This window comes from Augochlora pura, chromosome 10 (genome assembly GCF_028453695.1).
Source record: "Augochlora pura isolate Apur16 chromosome 10, APUR_v2.2.1, whole genome shotgun sequence".
NCBI classification, from domain to species: domain Eukaryota; kingdom Metazoa; phylum Arthropoda; class Insecta; order Hymenoptera; family Halictidae; genus Augochlora; species Augochlora pura.
Window position 1 is genome coordinate 28,391,334 of NC_135781.1, and position 20,429 is coordinate 28,411,762.

Here is a 20,429-nt window from a genome sequence, read left to right on the forward strand (position 1 = left end):
TTAACTATACTGCTAAAGATATCGAATTTTAGAGAGTTATGCTTCATTTATAAAATCATCTAATAATAGATTACAGGTGTCGTGAATAGTTCGATACAGAGGGTCGAATTCCGAGAAGATCAATACCAGTGTCAATAAAAGATAAGTTTGAATAATTCATTTCGTCGATAACGGTTATCTGATATCCACACTCTGTGAATGAATGTTGACGATTTCTACCATAAGTTTTAGGGAATATTTTATATTTCGGCGGCAATTTACTGAGAAAGTTTCGTACATGATAATTGGACCGGAAGCGCAATATACCCGTAGTGTAAACGATCGGTAAGTTGCGATCGTTGAACGTGTAACCGTAACGGTCGCATTGGTCAAAATTAATAAGTACTAACTAATTTTTAAAAGAAACCGTGTGGTAAAAAAAATACCTCTTTTTTCGGTAGTCAAGATGGTAGACTCCTGCTCTATTTGCTCAGCGACATTCTCTCTTGTTAGAAGCAGCAGTAACTGCTTAAACAGGCAAACATTTCATAGAGCTGAAGTAGTTTAAAGATATTTACATATATCTTCTTCGTATCTTCATTTTCTTCCTCTTATCTAAAAGAACGCCTCGACATCGCGATTGTTACAAGTTGATATCGGCGAGCATTCTAGTTTACCTTGCTATAAGTCATTATATGTACATGAAATTAAAAAATATAGTAGCATTAACATCGTCTCAAGTTGTTGAGATATATTTCCCGATATATAAGAAAATGTAAAAAGAAAGAATACATGTCATTATTAAGGTATACATGTATCTGTATAAATAAATTAATACAGTAAATTACGAAGCGCATTATGAATGTCTCTACGGCAGCGCTAACGGCCAAAAGCTAGGATTATGATTGAATTATGTGCCAATCTGTTCCACTACGACCTTATCTAGCCTATAAATAATATTGTGGTCTCAAGTGTTCTAAACGTACTTAAAAACTGCGTAACAAGTTGCAATCGAGTAATGTCATAAACAAAGTTTATGCCTTCACTGCAAGGGAAAAATATTACCAAGTTGCACAATGTAGCGTCCTTCGGAGTGACTCGAGAAATCATGGGAACGAACAGGATTTTCGTTTCTGTGCGATTTCATCATGTTTGAAAGAGATCAATAAAAACATTCGTTTGTTAAACGTTAAACCCGACGACAAATATGAGGTATCATCTTCGAGAGGTACCAACGATTGCGCGTTATCAGTAGACGATGCGATAAGGCGATAACGAGTCGACACGAATCGGTATCACCGAAAATCCCAGGGCATTAGTATTTTTTTCCTTCAAAACTATGGAACATTATTGCTAACCAAATTTGGAAACGCATAATAAATCTATGGTTCATTGTAAATTAGATTTACCGAGAGATTATTATACTGGTCTTTTTAGATAACGAAGAACCAAGCTGAATAACGCACTGATCTTCTTTACTTAGTTTTATTGTTTACAAACTTTATTACCATTCGCATTATCTCTTCAAGTATATTAATTTCAATATTTCACAGTACATTTCCGTAGCAAGAAAATTTGGTTTGGCCCTCAAATTTCAAAAATCTAAGATCAAAATGTTCAGTTTTTGACTTTGTTATCATACCGAATCTATCTATTTTGTAATCAGCATTAACGTGTCTTTTCGTGCTCGTGCATTTAATGTGTGTTACCTATCGAAATTTTTTAAAGTCATGCTCTATTGTTACCTTGAACGTTGCCGTGGAAAACATTATTGCCCTGCATTTATCGTTAGTAACTTAATTTTGTCTGTAATTTACACATTTAATATTCTAATCTCAAAATTTAAAATATTTTATAGATCTGAATCTTGAAATTCAATTATTACTAACAAGTATCTCGAAGAGAAAATAGGAAAACCGATTTTTGTAAGAAATATATAATATATATATAGGTGTTCAGTTTGTAAAAATTCGAAATTCTATATCGATTCTACTTGTTACTGCAGTTGGTAAAGAGAAGTATTATGACAAACACAAGCATTTTTTAACCGTCACACAACGGCGCTTGAATCTATTTTGATCCAAGTATTCAAATATTTTAATTATTCATTTATTTAACTTTTTCTTTATTTCAGTTGAGTAGCGAAGTCGATCGTGTTTTGAACAGGTACAAAAAAAAATATATGCATAAGCATTCATAAATAGGCATTTGAATGATGCTGGACTCCATCGTTACTAATATTTCTAGATTTACTCACTTTCGAAGGTTAAAAGAAAACAATCACTATAGAAAAGGCACGATTTGTTACTGAAAATTCAATATTGCTATCACGACTGCCGTAAAATGTCCCATTGCCTGCCTGTACCTACGTGTTACATAATCATCGTACCGAGCGCGAAGTCTTCGGCGTATGTTCTCTGGTGGCAATTGTGTCCCTTGTATTTAAACATGAAAGGTTTACGACGGGAAAAATTCCAACTGCAAGTGTGCTGCACGGCAAGAGTGTGCTTCATGGAGAAACATCGTCCCACTTATTCGCTAACTTAGTTATTCAAATACCTGGTCGAATAGGTGACCGAGGTGACTGTTTGGTGGCCGCATTTACCAACGTCAAAGAAAAAAATCGGAAAATCCTGCCGTCTCCTGTGAACGTACCTGATCGCTGTTCTCCATTATGGTACCGTAACACACCCGCTCGCGGTGGACTTCCGGACAGACGTGTGCATCCCGTTCAAAGTACTGACTCTCGCTGGCACGTCTCTGTCGCGACAGACTGATGGGATATGAGTGGAAACGTGAAGGCGAAAAGGGGAGAAAAAGGAGTGGAGAGAAATACCAAAACCGTTGAACAACTTTACAGAACAAACGAACGAAGAGGTTCAAGAACGAGTGACGTGGATATCTCTCCGTGCCGTCTCATATACTCTACCTGCGCCGATCTGACGTCACGGATGGGCTTCTTATCAGGAAGAAGCAATAACACCTGTAAGCTCGCACCTGTGTATCGGAGCTTAGCGCCAATGAGAACGCCCTACACTCGACTTTTTCTTTTATAAAAGTTTTCACGGTAGCCACAATTATCGCCATGACGCATAGAACAAAACAATTGCGATGCAATTGCTTCCACCAAGGATCCTCATTTTGGAGAACTGATAAATTATTAGACCACTGCACTATCAGTCTCTGTTACTATTAATTCGCCGTGTTCTTCTTACAGGCAAAAGTTAACGTGCTTAACCAAGCTTCTGTTGACTTCTTGTTCATTGTCGATCGTGGTTTAAAAATATTGTTAATCGTCAGTTATATCAAATATTCCCGGTTACGTTCCCATTTCTCCAATGATCGGTGAACGCCCAATTTGAGTTTCTCCGTATCTTGGGAAACAGGATGAATTTATGGTCGTAGGACTGTCGAGCGATATCAATAGCAAACGCAGTGTTTCAGGGTAAACATTGGTTACGTGAAACGGAAAAGGAGGCGGAATAACGAGTAACAGAAACGAAACATTGCCGGTTCGACGATGTCACGCGCGTATCCGCGGAGTGTTGCACCTTATCTTGTGTCCCATTTACATCACCGTTGCTCGCTTTGTAGTTCTTACACAATTTCAATCGGAAGGAACAATAAACAAGGACTGGCTGCGAGTTGTTGCTCTTTGATGAACTTGTTTATTTTACAAATTACACGAGAATAAATTCGGAATGGTTTTACTTATGCCTACACGAATTTTCAAGCGATTACTTTTAATTAATTATTATCATGCCGATTTGATTTGACGCTATATCGTAATTGTAGAACGACTGCCAGCAGTGGGTAGTGATCTTCCCCTAAAATAGAAAACTATCGGTCAGCATTTGATTTAACTTTCATCCTTACCATTTTTAATTACCTCCACGCATCCTGAAAAATTTTCCTGACTTGATCGAGCATTTCTTTATATCTTGCAAAATCCAAGGATTTGTCTTGTTGTACCGTGTCCAATCTTGCTTTCAAAGCGAGGCATTCTTCCTGCAATAGTTCCATTCTGTTGGACATATAAAAAAATTCTATGCATAAGCATTCAAAATATGATGCATTTCGATCTTCGCTAGTTTCTTACTTCAGACGCATTTCCTCGCCGTTAATAAACTCATCATTGGTCTTCATTGATCGAGATAAAAGTCTTGATCTATACCCAGTATCGGTCCTCATCAGACCCATCTTTTCGGACTCCAATCTCCGGAGTTTTACCTCAAATTTTGCTGACTTGTATCTTTCGTCGCGCAAAGAATTCTGGAAGAGTAATAGAACTATTTTGAAAATTATTACTTAATTTTATCTTTTACTGATTCGTACAGAAAGCAACTCAGTTTCGGTTCTTTCTTTATCCAGTCGTCTGTTCAATTCTGCAACCAGATCCAGTAGTCTTTCTCTTTCGGCTTCGGCTGCAAGAGCGAACGTCACATACTCGTTCGGATCGCTGGAGCTTCTGAAAGTCTGTGGTGGACTATGATTCAAACTGTTTGAGTTAATCTCTGGATGAACTTCTTCCGAACATCTTCTCTGAGCTTTGATCCACCCATCAGGAATAATCCCGTCTCTAGAATTCATCGAAATCTAATTGAATACTGTTCTAGAAATGTTCATTGATCTTTCAACACCACAAACAGTAAAATACCTGAGCTTATCAATCTCGATCTCACGTTCCTCCAATTTTCTTTTCAAACGCTCCATCTGAAGCTGCGCGGATTGTAAATCGTTCCTTAAGTTCATAGACTCGCGCTCGATTTTCTCCTCCCTGATCTTCATGTCCATTTCCCTATCCTGTAGCCTTGCTTCCATAGTTTTCAACCGCTCCTGCGATTTTTCAAGTTTTATTTTCAAAAGAAAACCAAGGAAATCATGTACTTACACCGAGAGTCTCGATCATTTGGTCATCGTGAGCTCTCTTCTCATTTAATACCGCGATGTTTCCTTTCGCTGCATTCAATTCATGTTCCAACACCTTTATTCTCGCCTTCGAAGCCTCCAGCTTTCTTTTATGATTCTCAATCGCAATCTCTGACTGACGAAGCTGCTTCACACAATTCTCGATATGCTGGCGGCGTTCCTTCTCCATGTTCCGAAGACCAGCCATACACTTCCGGTCCACGGATGCTAAGGACACATTGATGATTATTAAAAAATTGCTTCCTCCATGCTCTAATTAATATATCTAATACCGATTGATGTCTTCTGCGTTCCTTCATAATCCGACAATCTCGATTGCAATTCCGCTACCTTCTGTTGCAATAATTGAACCTGTTCAGCTCTGCCTCGCCATCCTCCAGGCTGGTTCGATAGATTACACAGGTTCACATTCTCGCCCACTTCGCTGCACAGTAACTATATTATTCGAGTTACTTTTCAATCAAGCATCGATTTCATTATTCTTCCAAAAGTCAAACTACTTTAATCCAATACATTTGAACTCTTCATGTCGAAAACACTCAAGATTATGTTAAAATTATTAATTTACAAAAGTTAAATATTTTTTGATGGTATTTTCAATGAGAATTACATTTTTACTTGCAACATTTCGTGTTTGCCGCGCTTTGTTCAAGATTACCGTCAGAGCAATTATTTCTAGCAAAATGCGCCATCTAGCGTTTCAATTAATAAATAATGGTGCTAATATATTTTTTTTAGAAATATACACAATCGATAATTTGTTTACAAGTTTCAGCGTTTATCCATTACGGTGACACTATTGTTACATTTTCAAGCGCAGATGATTCGTGCCAGATTTTCTATTAAACCTTATGGCGAATATGACAAAAATGTTTCGTTCTCTTTAATTGATAACAAATAAACTGTTTTTACGTGTTATAGCTGTAACAAAGTCTCCTAAACATTTCTGTATCCACAAAATATTTGTTAATTCTTAAATTAACAAATTTTAAGCTATTTTTTAAAACTTTTAATTATGATAATTTGAGATAAGTTAAGAGTAATTTTGAGTCGTATATACCTTGTTCAATTTGTTAATTTCTAATTTCAAACTGGTGCAGGTATTCTTCGACTCGTATAGTTTCATTTGCACCTGTTGCAATTTTTCATTTAGCTGCTTTACTCGATCCTCGTCCTCTTTCAGTCGATCGTTCTCAGTACCTTAGTTAACACTATCCTGCATCTCGATCATCACATTCAAAACGATGCAATAATTTGGGATATATATTCAAGAAGAAGTAGTATTCAAATTCTCCCTGTTTACGAGATGGCCCTAACAATATGCATGCTTAATTATAACTCACTCTCTTGGGAGGAGTCAGTCGTCGAATGCTTCCGATCTCTCAGCTTTTCGTTCTCCAACTCAGTTTCTTTGTTATTCAAGCTAGTCTCAAGGGATTTGCATTTTGATTTCAGAACTTCAATCTCAGCAGCTTGTTCTCTGCACTTTTTGCTAAGCTCGATTATTTTCACAGTGGCCATTTCGTTCGGTTTCCCCAAAATCATTGTGGACGTCGTCGGTTCAGATTGTTTCTTTCGAAGCTTTTCCTCAGACTCCTCGAGGACTCGCCGCAGACAACCATTTTCAGCAGTTAAATCCTATTACATTGCGATAATTTCGAGTCAATTTTCATTGGAATCTAATCGTATTAATTTGTTATATATTTTACTTGAATCCGATTCCGCAAGAACAGATTCAATTCCTTCGGGAAAATAATATTATCAGGCAGCTTCTCCTAGGACACATTAAGCCTTGTATTTATAGAGAAAAAACAAGTACTGTTTGAAATTTTGTACTTCTATGAGTTCGTCCGTCCACAAAACTGTTGCCTCGAAATCTAAAGATTGATTTTGATTCTTTGTTGTACGCGTAATTTCACATTTAGACATTTTTCTTGATATTTGGAGCTGCTTAGTTAACCTCCTCCTGCTATAAAAATGTCACAGCAACCTATATTTATAACATTCTGGATATACGTCAATAAATACACACGGTATGGTAATGTGTACATATACAGTTATATTTTTTCTATAATCGTGCACATTTATAAGAATCATGTTAAAATTTCATAATATTAATTACACATCAATTAATAGATACTCGTTTTATCTATACGGACAGTGACATAATATTTTCAGTATCTCGTTTAAAATAAAAAAAGCTTAATACTAGATGTCAGAGGGAGAACAGTAGGGAAGAAATTGTTTAATGATTCGTTTATAATTCGCTCTATTCATCAAACAATTATGTCATCGTCTTCTGGGTGTTTGGCTTTCCTCCTTTCCAGCCACCCTTCTTCTGAAAATTTCTTTTCTGTCCACCAGCTAGTTTTCCTGCTTTTTGAAGAGCTTGTAACTTCTGATTTTTTGCGACGGTTTCCTTCTTGTTACTTCCAGAGTATTGCACCTTTATTCTTCGGCCATTAACGAACGAATTGTTCAATGACATAGCTTTTTCAAAGTCTGTCTGATTACCTAATTCTACATATGCAAATCCTCTTGGCGCGTTTTCTTTAGTTTTCGGTATCCTAATGTCAACTATTTGACTGGCTTTAGTTAAGAAGTGCTTCTTAATTTCTTCCTGTGTGACGCTAAAAGAGAGATAAATTAATTATATAATATATGAAAGCACGTTAACATTACAGTAATAAACAGTATATATCCTTACGTAAAAGGCAGGTTTCCCACAAAAAGAACGAATCTCTTTTTTTTCCCTCCTTGTTCTACATTTTGTTTAGATATACTCTGAGCATCCTTTGCTTTAATTTCTTGAACTTCTTCGTCGTCGTCTTCCTCCTCCTCCTCCTCATCTTCTTCTTCTTCCTCTACATCGCTATCATTCTCATCATCTTCCTCTTCTTCCTCTACATCGCTATCATTCTCATCACTTTCTTCTTCTTCTACATCGCTATTATCTTCATCTTCGCTTAAGCTATTAGCATTTACGTCAACATCGTCCTCCACATCATCATCATCATCATCGTCTGACTTTTTTTGTTTTACAAGAAGCAAACTACCTTGCTTAACGTCCGTCTTTTTATTATCCTTAGATCCCTTAGCTTCAACCTTTTCAGATACTTTCTTTTTCTGCTCTACAGTTTCTTTTACTTGTTTCTTATTTGAAGTTACTACTTGTTTCTCATTCTTTCCTTTCTGTGCTTGTTTCTTCGCAATATGTGGCTTAGGCTTACTTGTACCCTCTTTTACTCCTAATATTTTTTTCAAGGAAGATAATTTCCTCTTAGCAGTCTTTGAAAGATTTTCTCTGTTTTCAATTGCCTCAATCTTCTTTTTAAGTTCTTCAATAGGTATGTCACGATTTAATTTATTAGAGTTTGTTGCTCTTGCCACTTTACGTTGCTCACGGAAAGCCGCCCTACTTTGCTTATCTTTCTTCTCACCACCTTTATCATTAAACATTTGATTTAGTTTTATTTATAGTAGCTATATTTAATTTTTTATTAAAGAAACTGAAATATTATAAGATTACTAAAAATTCATATTTTTCCTACCTGGCTTCTTTTCAACCTTTACTTGAGGCTTCACTTCTTTTTTTACTTCTTGGACTCCTTGTCCATTTTGTACCACTCCATTTGCTGACTTCTTCTTTTTGGAGACAAATTCCTGCTTTCCTTTCACAGCTACCTCACTTTCGCTAACAGAACGCTTCTTACTTTTGTTAACCATGATTGATTTTTTTCAAATTATAAGCAGTAATCTACATAAAATAAAGAGAATTATAAATACTGTTATTGAGTATCTAATATATTAAAACCAATTTTATTTATAATTTGTATTAAAAGCAACTTCCTAAGAAACTATATATTAATTGTTTTGATAATATAGATCGGCGTGAAAAAAATTTTAAGAGCCACATGTATCAGAGCAAGGTGAACCATACAAATAAGTCGGCATTTCTAATTTTATTGTTAATTTAAACTGACTATAATATAACTTACCAGATTGTTAATGTAACCGCTAGTCGTTTTTCAGTGAGATATAGTTTAAACAACAAACAAACGTGTATATTTTCCGTTTTACGAGAGCAACTGTACATACCACCCTAAACGTGGTTGAATATCGAGCGTTCCAGGTTAAGTTAAACACGCGTTCCTCGTTGTTCCTCGTGTTTCTGCATGAAACGCGCAGTTCCGACGAATTTCATCTATTTGCGCATGCGTATAAAAGTTAATGACCATTTTTCACGTGAAAGTACATATGTACACATTTTAATGTTATCTTTTAGACTACACGTACATTATAAATAAAATAATTAAAAACTATGTGATTAGTAAATAAAATATATAACTTAAAGTATTATAATTTTTCTACATAATATACATCAAAGATCTCATAACCAAATAAGTTTTGAAATGCTACGTCACTTCCGGTACAATACCGTTGATAACTTCGAATTACGAAAATTTTATCAAAATTAAAGGAATACTTTACAGTTTAGACTATTCTGTTATTACCATTTTAATCTCTTTTTTAAATAACTTTCTACCAATATTTGTAAGTATACCGTCATATCATATTTTAATAAATATACATTTTTACAAGCACAATATATTACTTAATAAGTTTATTAGGCAGTCGGCTTTACAAATGTTAATATCTTAGTTAAATTAGTTGATTTTTACATAATTAAACTTAATCCTTTTGTAAAAATATATTATATTTTTTTAAGGAATGTTACAAATGATTGTAGAGTATAAATGTGTTTAGTATTCAAATTGGAATTAAATATAATAAAAAAATTTAGTGCATTAGATGAATAATAATACGTTTTATGAATACAATTTTATATGTAGTGGAATTTTAATATGTACGGAAGACGTCTTATATGGTTTGATTAGTTGCATTCTGTGTAAAATACTACTAATTGTTGTAAGTGTGGTCTATCTCAACAATTTTTTTCTTTCGTAAACATGTATGTATTTAACTCGAAGTAGCATATGTCGTGATACATTTAACTAAACATTCGCATTGTACTGAATACAAGCACTATAAAAGTTTCGGACTATAGATTAGGTATTATGTATTATAATTTATTTACAAATACGAATATTTTTATTGAGATAATAATATCTTTATTCCTGTACTAAAAAGTATGATAAGGAGTAACTTTAAAACTATATTTACTAAAAATTCAGTCACGCAATATATATAAAAGTTTATTACTATACTGTGAATATTCTTTTTATCTAAAATAACTCTACAGACAAATCAAATTAATTCAATTCATTATTTACCTATTAACGTATTCAAATTTTACAAGTCGATAGAAATAAAAAGTAAATGAATACAAAACTGGTGCGTTGATATCAGAAATTGCTCAGAGTTGTTCTTTTCCAACATCAAAAGAAATGCTTTTTATGTCACTAGGTAAACATTGTGTGCATAAATAATTAATAGTCGTTCGTTTACTTGACGATATTGTACGCAAAGATTATAAATAAACAGTTTGTACAGGAAAATATATTAGTTATTTATGGTCAACTATGATGTTAAACATTTATGTTATCAATTTGCGTAGTGATTCATTACAGTATAAAATTAAGAAATATAACAAAAACGATTGTTATGTTTTTTAAGAATAGCAGAACGTTTATGAAATGCTTATTAATATGATAATAAAAAAATTCAAAGTTTTTCTGACAAAAGTACCATCTGTCTCAGTTCGGAAGAAATTATCTGCCAAAAACGCATAAATTGTTGCTGTAGAGAATCTATTCAATGTTGTAGTAACTATTGATCTAAACTCCTAAAAAGTAATACCTGAGGTACAATAATTTTAATGTTCCAAAACCTTCGGTTCTACATGAAATAAAGATTTCCTTGTGTTTGAAAATAGTTCATATTTCAATTAACTATGAGTCGTTATTAGAAACTAAGATTTCCATCTCATTCTCACTTTCTGTCATTCTCTCTCTCTCTCTTTCTCTCTCCCTGTTCGCATGAAATCTTACAATTCCTTTTGAATAATCATTAGATCATCCTATAATATCATGCCATCATTCTCATTTATCAAAATGAATTGGCGTTACAAACTGCTAAATATCATTTGCTTCCATTTTCCAGATGTTAAATATTTACATACAACCAAATGGTATGTCTAATCAGCTTTACGTGGCTTACGTTTGCGAACATTCGGACTACTTGGCTCAGTTTTCGAATCCTTTCCTGCATCCTTCACTTTCTCTTCAGCATCTGATCCCTCTCCTTCAGACTCTTCATCTACCAAATCATCTTTCACATTTTCAACTATTTCTTCATCTTGCATGGTTTTCTCCTGCATGAATCCACCAGAACCATCTTTTTGCTTCTTCCTGTTTTGAAGCGTCGCTGGCTTTGGTGGATATATCAAATCGATCAAGCACACAATGACCTAAATACCATGAAATAAAATTTTATTTTATTTTTATTTTATTCTCAGTTGTAAGATCATGAGAACTTACCAAACCCAATACAGCGCCTAAGACAATAGTTACAACGGCAAAGATTAAATAGCTTCCCCATGTAGGTAGTCCAAAATCTTCCATCAACTTGTTATGTACTCCCTACAAAAATAAATCTATTGCTCTACAAACCAATAATTATATTGCAAAAAGCAGTACAGTATTAAAATATGTATCAGTGACTGTCTAGAAATTACATTATACTATTATTTACCCTTAATACTTGTGACATTTTGAAAAATTGACTAATAATAGACATTTGAATAGAAGTTGGACTCTTCCAACCAAGAATTGGTTCAATTTTTTCCCAAGTTCTTTCAGATACAAATTCAATTAATGAATCCTTGTCTCTGGGACTCTTGTATTGTCTGAACACTCCATCCTTAACGCTAGAAAATGATTCAATTATTTATTATTTTATTCCATTGCATGAGATACCAAATTAAAATGTATAACAAGAAAATAAATAACGCTTACTGATATATTGTTGGTAAAGCAGTTACCATAAACCTTCCACTGAGACCTGGTGAATCAGTAATATCCACTTTTCCAACATTGATATTCAACCTTTTCTTTTGCGATGCAAGATGTTCCCAAACAGGTTCAAGTGCTTCGCAAGCAGGACACCATGGTGCATAACTAAATTAAAAAAATATCATAGTTAAAACTTCTACATGAAATCATTTGCATTAATATCTAAAAGTATCAACCATCTATTTTAAATGAGTTACAAGTACTCCCCTTTTTCCTGTATAATTTTAATCTAGAAGAAATTATATCATTCCCATTTTGTAAGATTTAATTTTCTTTAAAGAAACATTAATTATCAAAAAGATTATTGAAACCCGTTTGTTCTTTTCCTTCCCTTAATTCCCGTGTAATTTTTGACACGCCATCAAATTTGACGACATAGATTCAATCCAACTTACAATTCTACCATCCATTCCCCGGTCAACATACGATCCCAATTCTCTTCGGTAAGTTGTTCTGCAAACGTGTTTTTCGATGATTCCACAAAATTATCGTACATGAAGCTCCAAAACAAGGTACAACACGCAATTTGGAGAACAAAAATTAATTTTGTGTGCGACATTTTGTTACTAACTAATATTCACCGGTATCTCCACACGCTACCGGTTGCTGAAAGAAGCACAAACCCAAGCAACAATAGTTGCCAATCAAGGTGTGTAATGTCTCCTTCACAACTGTTCACAACGTCGAGAAACGCCTTAAAACGTTAATACCCTAGAACATTGCTCTAGTGAAATATGTACATTACTAACATTCACAGGCTCTTATTTTGTATACTTTTCATTAATTGAAGATTTGTATTTATTATTCATAGAAATAACACTATCTCATAAAATGACGTATCGATGTTTGTTAATGAAAAAAGATCTTTTTAATATCACTGCATGTTATGAACGAGCCATAAATGTTTAGTGTTTTATGTCCAGCTATGCTGTGTCACACATGCATATAATGTATGCGATGTATAGATTTCTCTGTGAATAAATCGTTCTTTGTTGTTGTTACTAAAGTTCAATGAACATTTACTGAAAGTATGTAAATAAATAATAAATATTATTAACGTCCTAATTGTATTCGTATAATTTGTCACATACTGTTGAATGGTTGTTAAAATGTAATGATTTGACATATTTGAGCGAAGTTTTTCATTGAAATCTTGAACTCCTAATGTATATTTTACATATAAAAAAAATGTAACGAATAATGTATTTTTTTTCATTATAATAAAATATATCATTATTACAGGTCTGATTTAACTGTTGGTTATAGAAACATTATAAGTTGAAAAATATGTCTACTATCTATCCAACTTTGCCTAAATTAGCTGTACGAGATGGATTTGATGAAGAAGATCTGACAGATATAGATGATGAAGTATTTATTAGAGATGGAAAAAATGGTAGCCTAAAATTAGATGAAGATGGTGGAGTTAAAAGGCCCCTAATGCCATCTCGTAGAAGATGTAAAAAATCATATAGTTTTGAGACATTTTCTACTAGAACTTGCTACATACCTCTTTGTTTTGGGCTCATAGCTTTGATATTACTGTTAAGCTTAATCCCATTATGTATATACATTATAAATATAATTCCTGTGCCAATGCCAATTTTAAAAAATTGGTTATCTCATAATTATGAAGAGATATTATATGAATCTGATATAGTTCCCTGTACATCACTTACCACAAAAATTCTGTGGACTAAATCGTTGCCAAAGCTGGCTCCTGAATCTCCATTAAGAAGTACTGATGTTAATAGAGATGGAGTGGATGACATCATTATTGGGTTTAGTACAGGTATATCATCTTGTGAAAATAATTACATTTATTTTATACAATGACTACTGCTAATACTTTATTTCCACTTCTATTTTATATCATTCTGCATTCTTTTCTATATTTACTTTCTGACTTACAGATTTTAATTTTGTACCATTATATTTTGTTTGAACTTCACTTAATAAGGTAAATCTTCTTCTAATGAATGTTAACAATGCTAGAAACATTTAATTCGTACCATTGCTCTTCTTTTAACAAACAGGTTTGGATATGATTGATATATCAGAATACATCTGTATGGTCTACTTTAATGGACAAGTTCCATGTTTTGGTGGAGTTATAGCTTTGGATGGTAAAACAGGGGATATTCTTTGGACCCACTGGATGGCTCATGCTATTTATTCGGTTGACTGTGGCCTGGATTTAACAAATGACACAACTAAAGATTGTATTATATGTGGACATGGAGGAATACTCCACGCGATCCGTGGTCATGATGGTTCTACCATATGGGAAGCACCAGTTGAAGAACTATCAACTTCCAATGATTGGAGACTTGCTGATATTTATGATGCCAGATTTATTGCAGATATTGATGGGGATGAAGTTGGAGATGTTATTGCATCACATACTATACAGTCAAAAAAATTAAGCGAAATTCTCATAATATCAGGAATAAATGGAAATATTATACATGCTTCAGTTTTGCCAAACACAGAGCAATTAGTCTTAGCACCTCAAAAGTTGGTACATCCAGATGGAGAAAGTATTTTTGTTTTTACAACTACTAGCAACAAAGAATCAGGAGGATTGTATGTAGTTTCTCAAGTGAATTTAATGTATGGTGACTTAGTAAGTTATTTATTTAACATTTATTGACCGAATTTATAAGCAATAATCAATGAATAGTAGGAACTGTCTATTTCTTTCTAGAAATTGAGAAAACTACATAATCATGCAGGTGAAAATACTCCATTACCTCCAATTTTGGTAGACGTTACCATGGACGGAGTTGAAGACATTGTTACTGCTATGTCCAATTCTACGATAATTGTTTATAACGGATTAACATTTGAACCTATCTGGAACTATACAATACCTAATTTTAAAATAATAAGCATTCCTATTCCTGGTTATTACAATGATGATAACATTCCAGATTTTATGGTGAAATATCAAATACATTCAAATTTTCTTACTGATAATTACACTATTACAACGATTGTAGATGGGAAAACTGGCAAACCTTTGCTTGAGAAACCAATAGAAGGTTTTTTAAGCAAACAAATGTCTGGCTTATCTGTTACTGTTGAAGATTTTGGGAATGATTGGTTTTTACATTGGTCTGTTGAATGTATCAATTACGAGGCAGATAAAGAAAAATACCAATTTTTGAAAAACTCGAACATTCCATTTGAATCTTATGCTGATATCTGTAAGCTGAGATTTAATTCTACGTTGACTACAAAGTTGTATGCTTTGAGTGAACATGTAGGTCCACCTGGTATAGTATTGTATTTTTTTGAATATCTAAATCCTAAAATAGAGTCATATATGAACACGGCATTTGTATCCGAAAGATCGCCTAAAAAATATGAAAGTCGTAATGAGAAAATCAAACCCGATATAAATACTGAACTAGATGATACCGATAATTTGAACAATGATTATATTTGGAAAAATGGGAACCGATGGACACAAAAAAGTATACAAACCAAAGACTATGATGGCTCATATGATGGAGAAAATATTAATCTGGAAGAAGAGGAATCTATCGATTATCCCCAAGCAGACCAAGTACGAGAACAAAGAAATAGTATTGACAGCAAATCTATTAATAATTTTGATAAGAGTACAAATGATTCAGTAAGAAATTCAGTTCGCAATGAAACAGATGTTACTAATGAAACAAACAAATTTGAACAACTAAACGATTATGTTACAAATCGTGGTAAGAAAATTATACATTTAAGAAAACGAGATGTAAATTTAGAGACAGGAAATAAGAGTAACACAAATGCATCAATGGAATGGAGTTCTGCGGTAGGTTGTTTTCATTCTATTATCTAGTTTTCTTTTAAGGTATTTTAAATTAACTAACGGTACTAATACATTTCAGGAAGAAGATGCTTCTATAGAAAAAATTTTTAAACGAGAATCAATGAGAAATCAAAATGGAAGAAACATTTCTGAAAGAATTTTGAACTTTACAAATAAGTTAGATGGAGCAAAACTATATTCGCAAAGAATAAAGAGAGAAGTCGATATTAGAAGCAATCAAATGTATCGGACATATGGTATACAAAAGCAATCACCAGCTGGAGTGCTATTACCTTCTTTTTCAGTGTCAAAAGATACAATCTCTGTAGATCTAGTATTTTCTACATTTTCGTTACCATCTTCCGATTCATCTAAAATTTTGGTTCAAGAAGATCTAGATTGTATTCATAGGAAAAAGACACTTTCAACTCAAAAACTGCATTATAAAAACCAGGATGATTTTGTTAAAGAATGTTTAGCTGAACGTGGTGTTAATTATAAAATGTATCAGGAAGCAACTGATCGAGAAAATTATAAAATTTCTTTCGGAGAAATGATAATAAGAAGAATGAAACTTGAATGTGCATGTCCAGAAGATATGTTGGTTAACAAAAGCTGCAAAAACATTTCTTCACATCAAAGTTGGTCAGAGTATTTGGGTTTGCATGGGAATGGATATTTCAAAACGATTCATAAAACGAAGCTTTAAAAAGCTATTTACAATTGTCAGATAAATTAATCAGAAATTAAACGAAAATTCAACTGTTTAAGCAGCAGTATTATTATTACTCTTATGCTGTAAATATATTAAAATATATTTACGATGTATTATATATCAATACATCGAGAAGATAATATTTGTGGCTAATAATGTGCCCTCTGATTACAGGATAAAGCTATATTCTGTGGTATCAATGGTTATTATGAGAATATTTATTCATGTGTTATGTTAGTTCCGCTAGCTGTGTATTTTTGTATTTAAAAAAATATCTACATTATTTAACATACTTATAACATACTTATAATGAATGAAAGTAAATTATTAATTACTGTTACATGTAAAATACTTACGAAATATAAAATGTATATTGTAACTACTACAATTTTACTGAAATTAATTTCTACCTTATACATTAATTACAAGAAAACAAAATTCTGATATATGTGTATAACTACACAATGCTGAAGTTAGTGTTTGATCAATATTTATATAATGCCAATGCCTGAACTATTGCGGGTATGTATATCCTTCTAAAAAGCTGGTAATTATATTTCTCTCTTCTTGAAAGGAATTATTCATTTAATATATGGAGTTACGAATTATCAATTTATAATAATACATAAAGAAGTAGCGAGCCGTAAGTTATAGATATTACATTAATATCAGTACAGTAATTTTAATATAGAAACATAAGAAGAGACCACTTGCAGCGTACGTGGTAAAAAAACGGGATATAAAATGTCCAGTGTACAAGCTGCTTGTACAGTTGTAAGTACCGTTACATACTTTTTCAGTATTTAATTAAGAAATTTATAATTGTTATAATATTGCAGACTACATGCGAAGCTATCGACATGAGAAATTCCTCAAAGTACAAAAAACACTATAATGAGAAGAAAAATGATTGGATCACAGACTGCAAGTAAGTTATCAAAAACGTAAATTAGGATTGATTTTTTGTAAGCAGAGTATTTGGAGTAATTCAAATGGTTGTAGAATGATGACTGGTCATAAGAAGACAGGAGAAATGATGTGTTCTTATAACTATAAATATTTTCGGCGACCGATTATGCCATTTCTAATACCAAAAACACAAAATGTAGAGATTCCAGAACGTTTTAATCATGATGTCCTTAATGACGTAGTGAGAACTGCGCAAAAACAGTATTATGAATTTTCATTGAAATCAGAACCATACAGAAATATAGGAACTCAAACAGATTATAGGGATAGCGATACACAAACTATTCCATGGGAACCTTCATATAGGATTAAAAAAGGTGAACAGTTTTAATACTTTATCATTCAAAAGCCTATTAATAAGCTTCCTAATCTTCATCTATATTATTAACGTTTCAGGACACAATCCTGAAGTATTGACAATAGCACATTTAAGCTGGAATCAAGGATTACCACCAGGACTTCATGAGTTGGAAGTTATTAACAGAATGAGAATGAAGAAAAAATGGGACGAAGTTCTTCCTCCTATGGATACACCAGCCAATATAAAACTGCGAACAGCTATTCTAACAGCAATTGAAGTAGATGAATGGGCATTTAGAGAAGCAGTAAATATTTGTTTATAGAAGCATAATGGCATCTGCATTGATTTTAAGCACACAATATGTAGTGAAAGTATTATTTATACTTTAGGAAATTCAGGCTATAATGGATTATAGACTCCAATTGATGGATGAAATAACAAAATCCCGTGAAGCTGAGAAAGAAATGAAAATACAAGACCGCTTTTATCGATTAAAAGATTTTTTGTCTAAACGCAGAGACAAACACATACATTCTATTCGTCATAATCTTAGAAGGGAATTGAGGAAACTTCAGAAAAAACATTTTGAAAAGTCACATCCTATTGAACGTGATATCATTAAGGAACATGCAGATCCAGCATCTAAGATATATGCACCGCAAATGCGGTATGGAGAAGATCCAAAAAGAAGACATGAAGTGATACAAAAGAAGTTGTTGGAAAAAAGCACTGATGAAGGTAAACTTGCTTTTATGCACATTGAATACGACTTTGTTATATTTCGTTATCTTATATTAATTGATCTAGATGGAGAAACAATAAATGTATTACCAAGTTGGATGCCAACACTTAATGAATTAAAGTTACTCACATCAAAGCCAAAATCATTTGAAATGTGTGTTAGAGAAACAAGATGGACAGAAGAAAAGTTGAAAAAATTGTACAATGATTTGAGACAAATAAGACTAAAAACAGAGCACACAGAGACACCAACATTATTAAAACGCAAGTATAGACCACCATCTTTGCCTCCAACACCATATAAGACGTATACAGAAGATGAACAAGACATGCACATGCATCAATTGTCTACTCTTATTCAAAAAATAGTTAGAGGAAGAGCGATTCAATGCATGGTAATTGTTAGTTTCGATTGTAGTTAAACTATTAACTAAGCACAATTCTTTTCCTACAGATGTTTGAAGGACGCAATAGGTGTAGAGAATTGATTGAAGAATTGCAGTCATCTCATGGAATAGAGGAAGAAACTAAAAAGCAACGATACAGCGAAAAACAGCACGCAATAGACTTATTACGTTTACAAAATGAGAGATTCGTACAAGAAGATCGTTTATGTGAAATTCTTGATTCATTGGAAGGAATGTCTCTCTCAGCAGTACTGAATTTCCTCAGCAAAGTACAGTTCAAAATTAATTCTACGTATTTTTTATGACTTAGTTTTCTACCTTTTATTTCTAATCTTTACTTCTTTAAGGAATTATTACGATTGGAAGATGAACGTCGAATACATGCTTTTGCCTTATTAGCTGAGAGAGAAAGGGCCATGAGAGAAGCTGCAGAAGCTGGAAGACGCCAGTTGGAACGCAATCGACGAAGAGAATTCGATGAAATGTTTAGACAAATAATAAAAGTTCATCAAGATACCGTGGAAATTTATTTAGAGGACGTTATTAAAGAAGGCATCGAATGGGTATCTGATGAGGCAGCCAAAGAATATATTAATAGCCTGTGTGATAAAGTTGACAGTGTTGCAAAGGATGCACATCAGAAGTAATGCACAAAAAAATAACATTTTTTAGAGTGTTATTAAATAATTTTTATTAAATATTTTAGTGCATCAAGGATAGCAGAAGAAGAACTGGTAGCAAATATGATTTATAACTTTGTGTTACCAGAAGTGGAAAGAAATACTGTAAGAAAAAATATAAGATTACAACAACAAGGATATTTGCAACAAGCACACGCAACTATTTACGACGAAATAGTTCGTTTACAACCTATTGACATTCCACGCATACCGAATGATGTATCAGATACAGCACACAATGAGATCTCTAAGGAATTGTGAATTAAACCGAATTCAATCGATCTGGCAGATGCGAATAATCTTGTAATAAACTTTTTCGCCAATTATCTTATTTATAATTACAGACAGTTAATATTATACACAACTTTTCAGCTTGAAATCTCTACATTAATTTCTACTATAAACGTACAATAATAGTCTTTAAATATAATTCTTGGGAAGATAACGAATCAATTTTGGAAATTATTCTACAAATTATTGATAATATATGAATCGTTTTGTTATAAGTAAAGTAGTGGTAAAACAAGAAATGGTAATCAAATACAAAGGTTTGTAATTACATTAGAATATATTTATTGTTATGTCAATTGAAAGTTGAAAATTATATGCAACTATAATTTAATAACTGTATAATTTCAAAATATTACATTTGAATTTTAATACTCTATACATTGCATAGTTAAATTCTTAACAATTTTTATATTGCAACGTAAAGTATGTAAAACTTTACTAAAACCATACACAATATTTTAATTAATTGTAAAACAATTTTTATGAGAATAGAAGAATTGTTATGGGTACAATAAATAAAAAGTAAATTAAATACTTTTTTGTGCTGCAAAAAAAATTCACAGAACAAC

General features: G+C 32.8%; 4 protein-coding genes across 7 annotated transcripts; 2 read left to right on the forward strand and 2 right to left on the reverse strand.

The window, feature by feature from the left end:
- Window positions 1-3,517: 3,517 nt before the first annotated feature.
- On the reverse strand, window positions 3,518-6,588 carry LOC144475619 (uncharacterized). Its single transcript, XM_078191679.1, has 8 exons — window positions 5,969-6,588; window positions 5,181-5,343; window positions 4,871-5,115; window positions 4,637-4,815; window positions 4,315-4,558; window positions 4,079-4,251; window positions 3,869-4,003; window positions 3,518-3,806 (listed from the first exon to the last, which is right to left on the reverse strand). Exons 1-8 carry the CDS (start codon window positions 6,032-6,034, stop codon window positions 3,758-3,760), a joined length of 1,254 nt encoding a protein of 417 aa, XP_078047805.1. The 5' UTR covers window positions 6,035-6,588; the 3' UTR covers window positions 3,518-3,757.
- Window positions 6,589-6,947: 359 nt separating this feature from the next.
- On the reverse strand, window positions 6,948-12,586 carry LOC144475516 (uncharacterized). Its single transcript, XM_078191489.1, has 8 exons — window positions 12,338-12,586; window positions 11,886-12,047; window positions 11,623-11,797; window positions 11,409-11,510; window positions 11,069-11,338; window positions 8,460-8,637; window positions 7,616-8,351; window positions 6,948-7,538 (listed from the first exon to the last, which is right to left on the reverse strand). Exons 1-8 carry the CDS (start codon window positions 12,499-12,501, stop codon window positions 7,193-7,195), a joined length of 2,133 nt encoding a protein of 710 aa, XP_078047615.1. The 5' UTR covers window positions 12,502-12,586; the 3' UTR covers window positions 6,948-7,192.
- Window positions 12,587-12,851: 265 nt separating this feature from the next.
- Window positions 12,852-16,845, forward strand: LOC144475618 (uncharacterized). 3 transcript variants are annotated; one of them, XM_078191676.1, is made up of 5 exons: window positions 12,852-12,970; window positions 13,185-13,734; window positions 13,979-14,568; window positions 14,650-15,759; window positions 15,836-16,845. In XM_078191676.1, the coding sequence occupies exons 2-5, from the start codon at window positions 13,230-13,232 to the stop codon at window positions 16,463-16,465; spliced, it is 2,835 nt and encodes a 944-aa protein (XP_078047802.1). In that variant the 5' UTR covers window positions 12,852-12,970; window positions 13,185-13,229; the 3' UTR covers window positions 16,466-16,845. The 3 variants fall into 3 exon arrangements, with proteins under 3 accessions (XP_078047802.1, XP_078047803.1, XP_078047804.1); XM_078191677.1 differs by having other exon boundaries at window positions 12,870-13,108; XM_078191678.1 differs by lacking the exon at window positions 12,852-12,970 and adding an exon at window positions 13,856-13,902 and having other exon boundaries at window positions 13,662-13,734.
- A 921-nt stretch (window positions 16,846-17,766) lies between these two features.
- Window positions 17,767-20,172, forward strand: LOC144476635 (cilia- and flagella-associated protein 91). Of its 2 annotated transcripts, XM_078193769.1 has the most exons (6): window positions 17,767-18,045; window positions 18,131-18,479; window positions 18,549-18,877; window positions 18,937-19,158; window positions 19,237-19,532; window positions 19,596-20,172. In XM_078193769.1, the coding sequence occupies exons 1-6, from the start codon at window positions 17,926-17,928 to the stop codon at window positions 19,828-19,830; spliced, it is 1,551 nt and encodes a 516-aa protein (XP_078049895.1). In that variant the 5' UTR covers window positions 17,767-17,925; the 3' UTR covers window positions 19,831-20,172. The 2 variants fall into 2 exon arrangements, with proteins under 2 accessions (XP_078049895.1, XP_078049894.1); XM_078193768.1 differs by having other exon boundaries at window positions 18,131-18,877.
- Window positions 20,173-20,429: the final 257 nt, after the last annotated feature.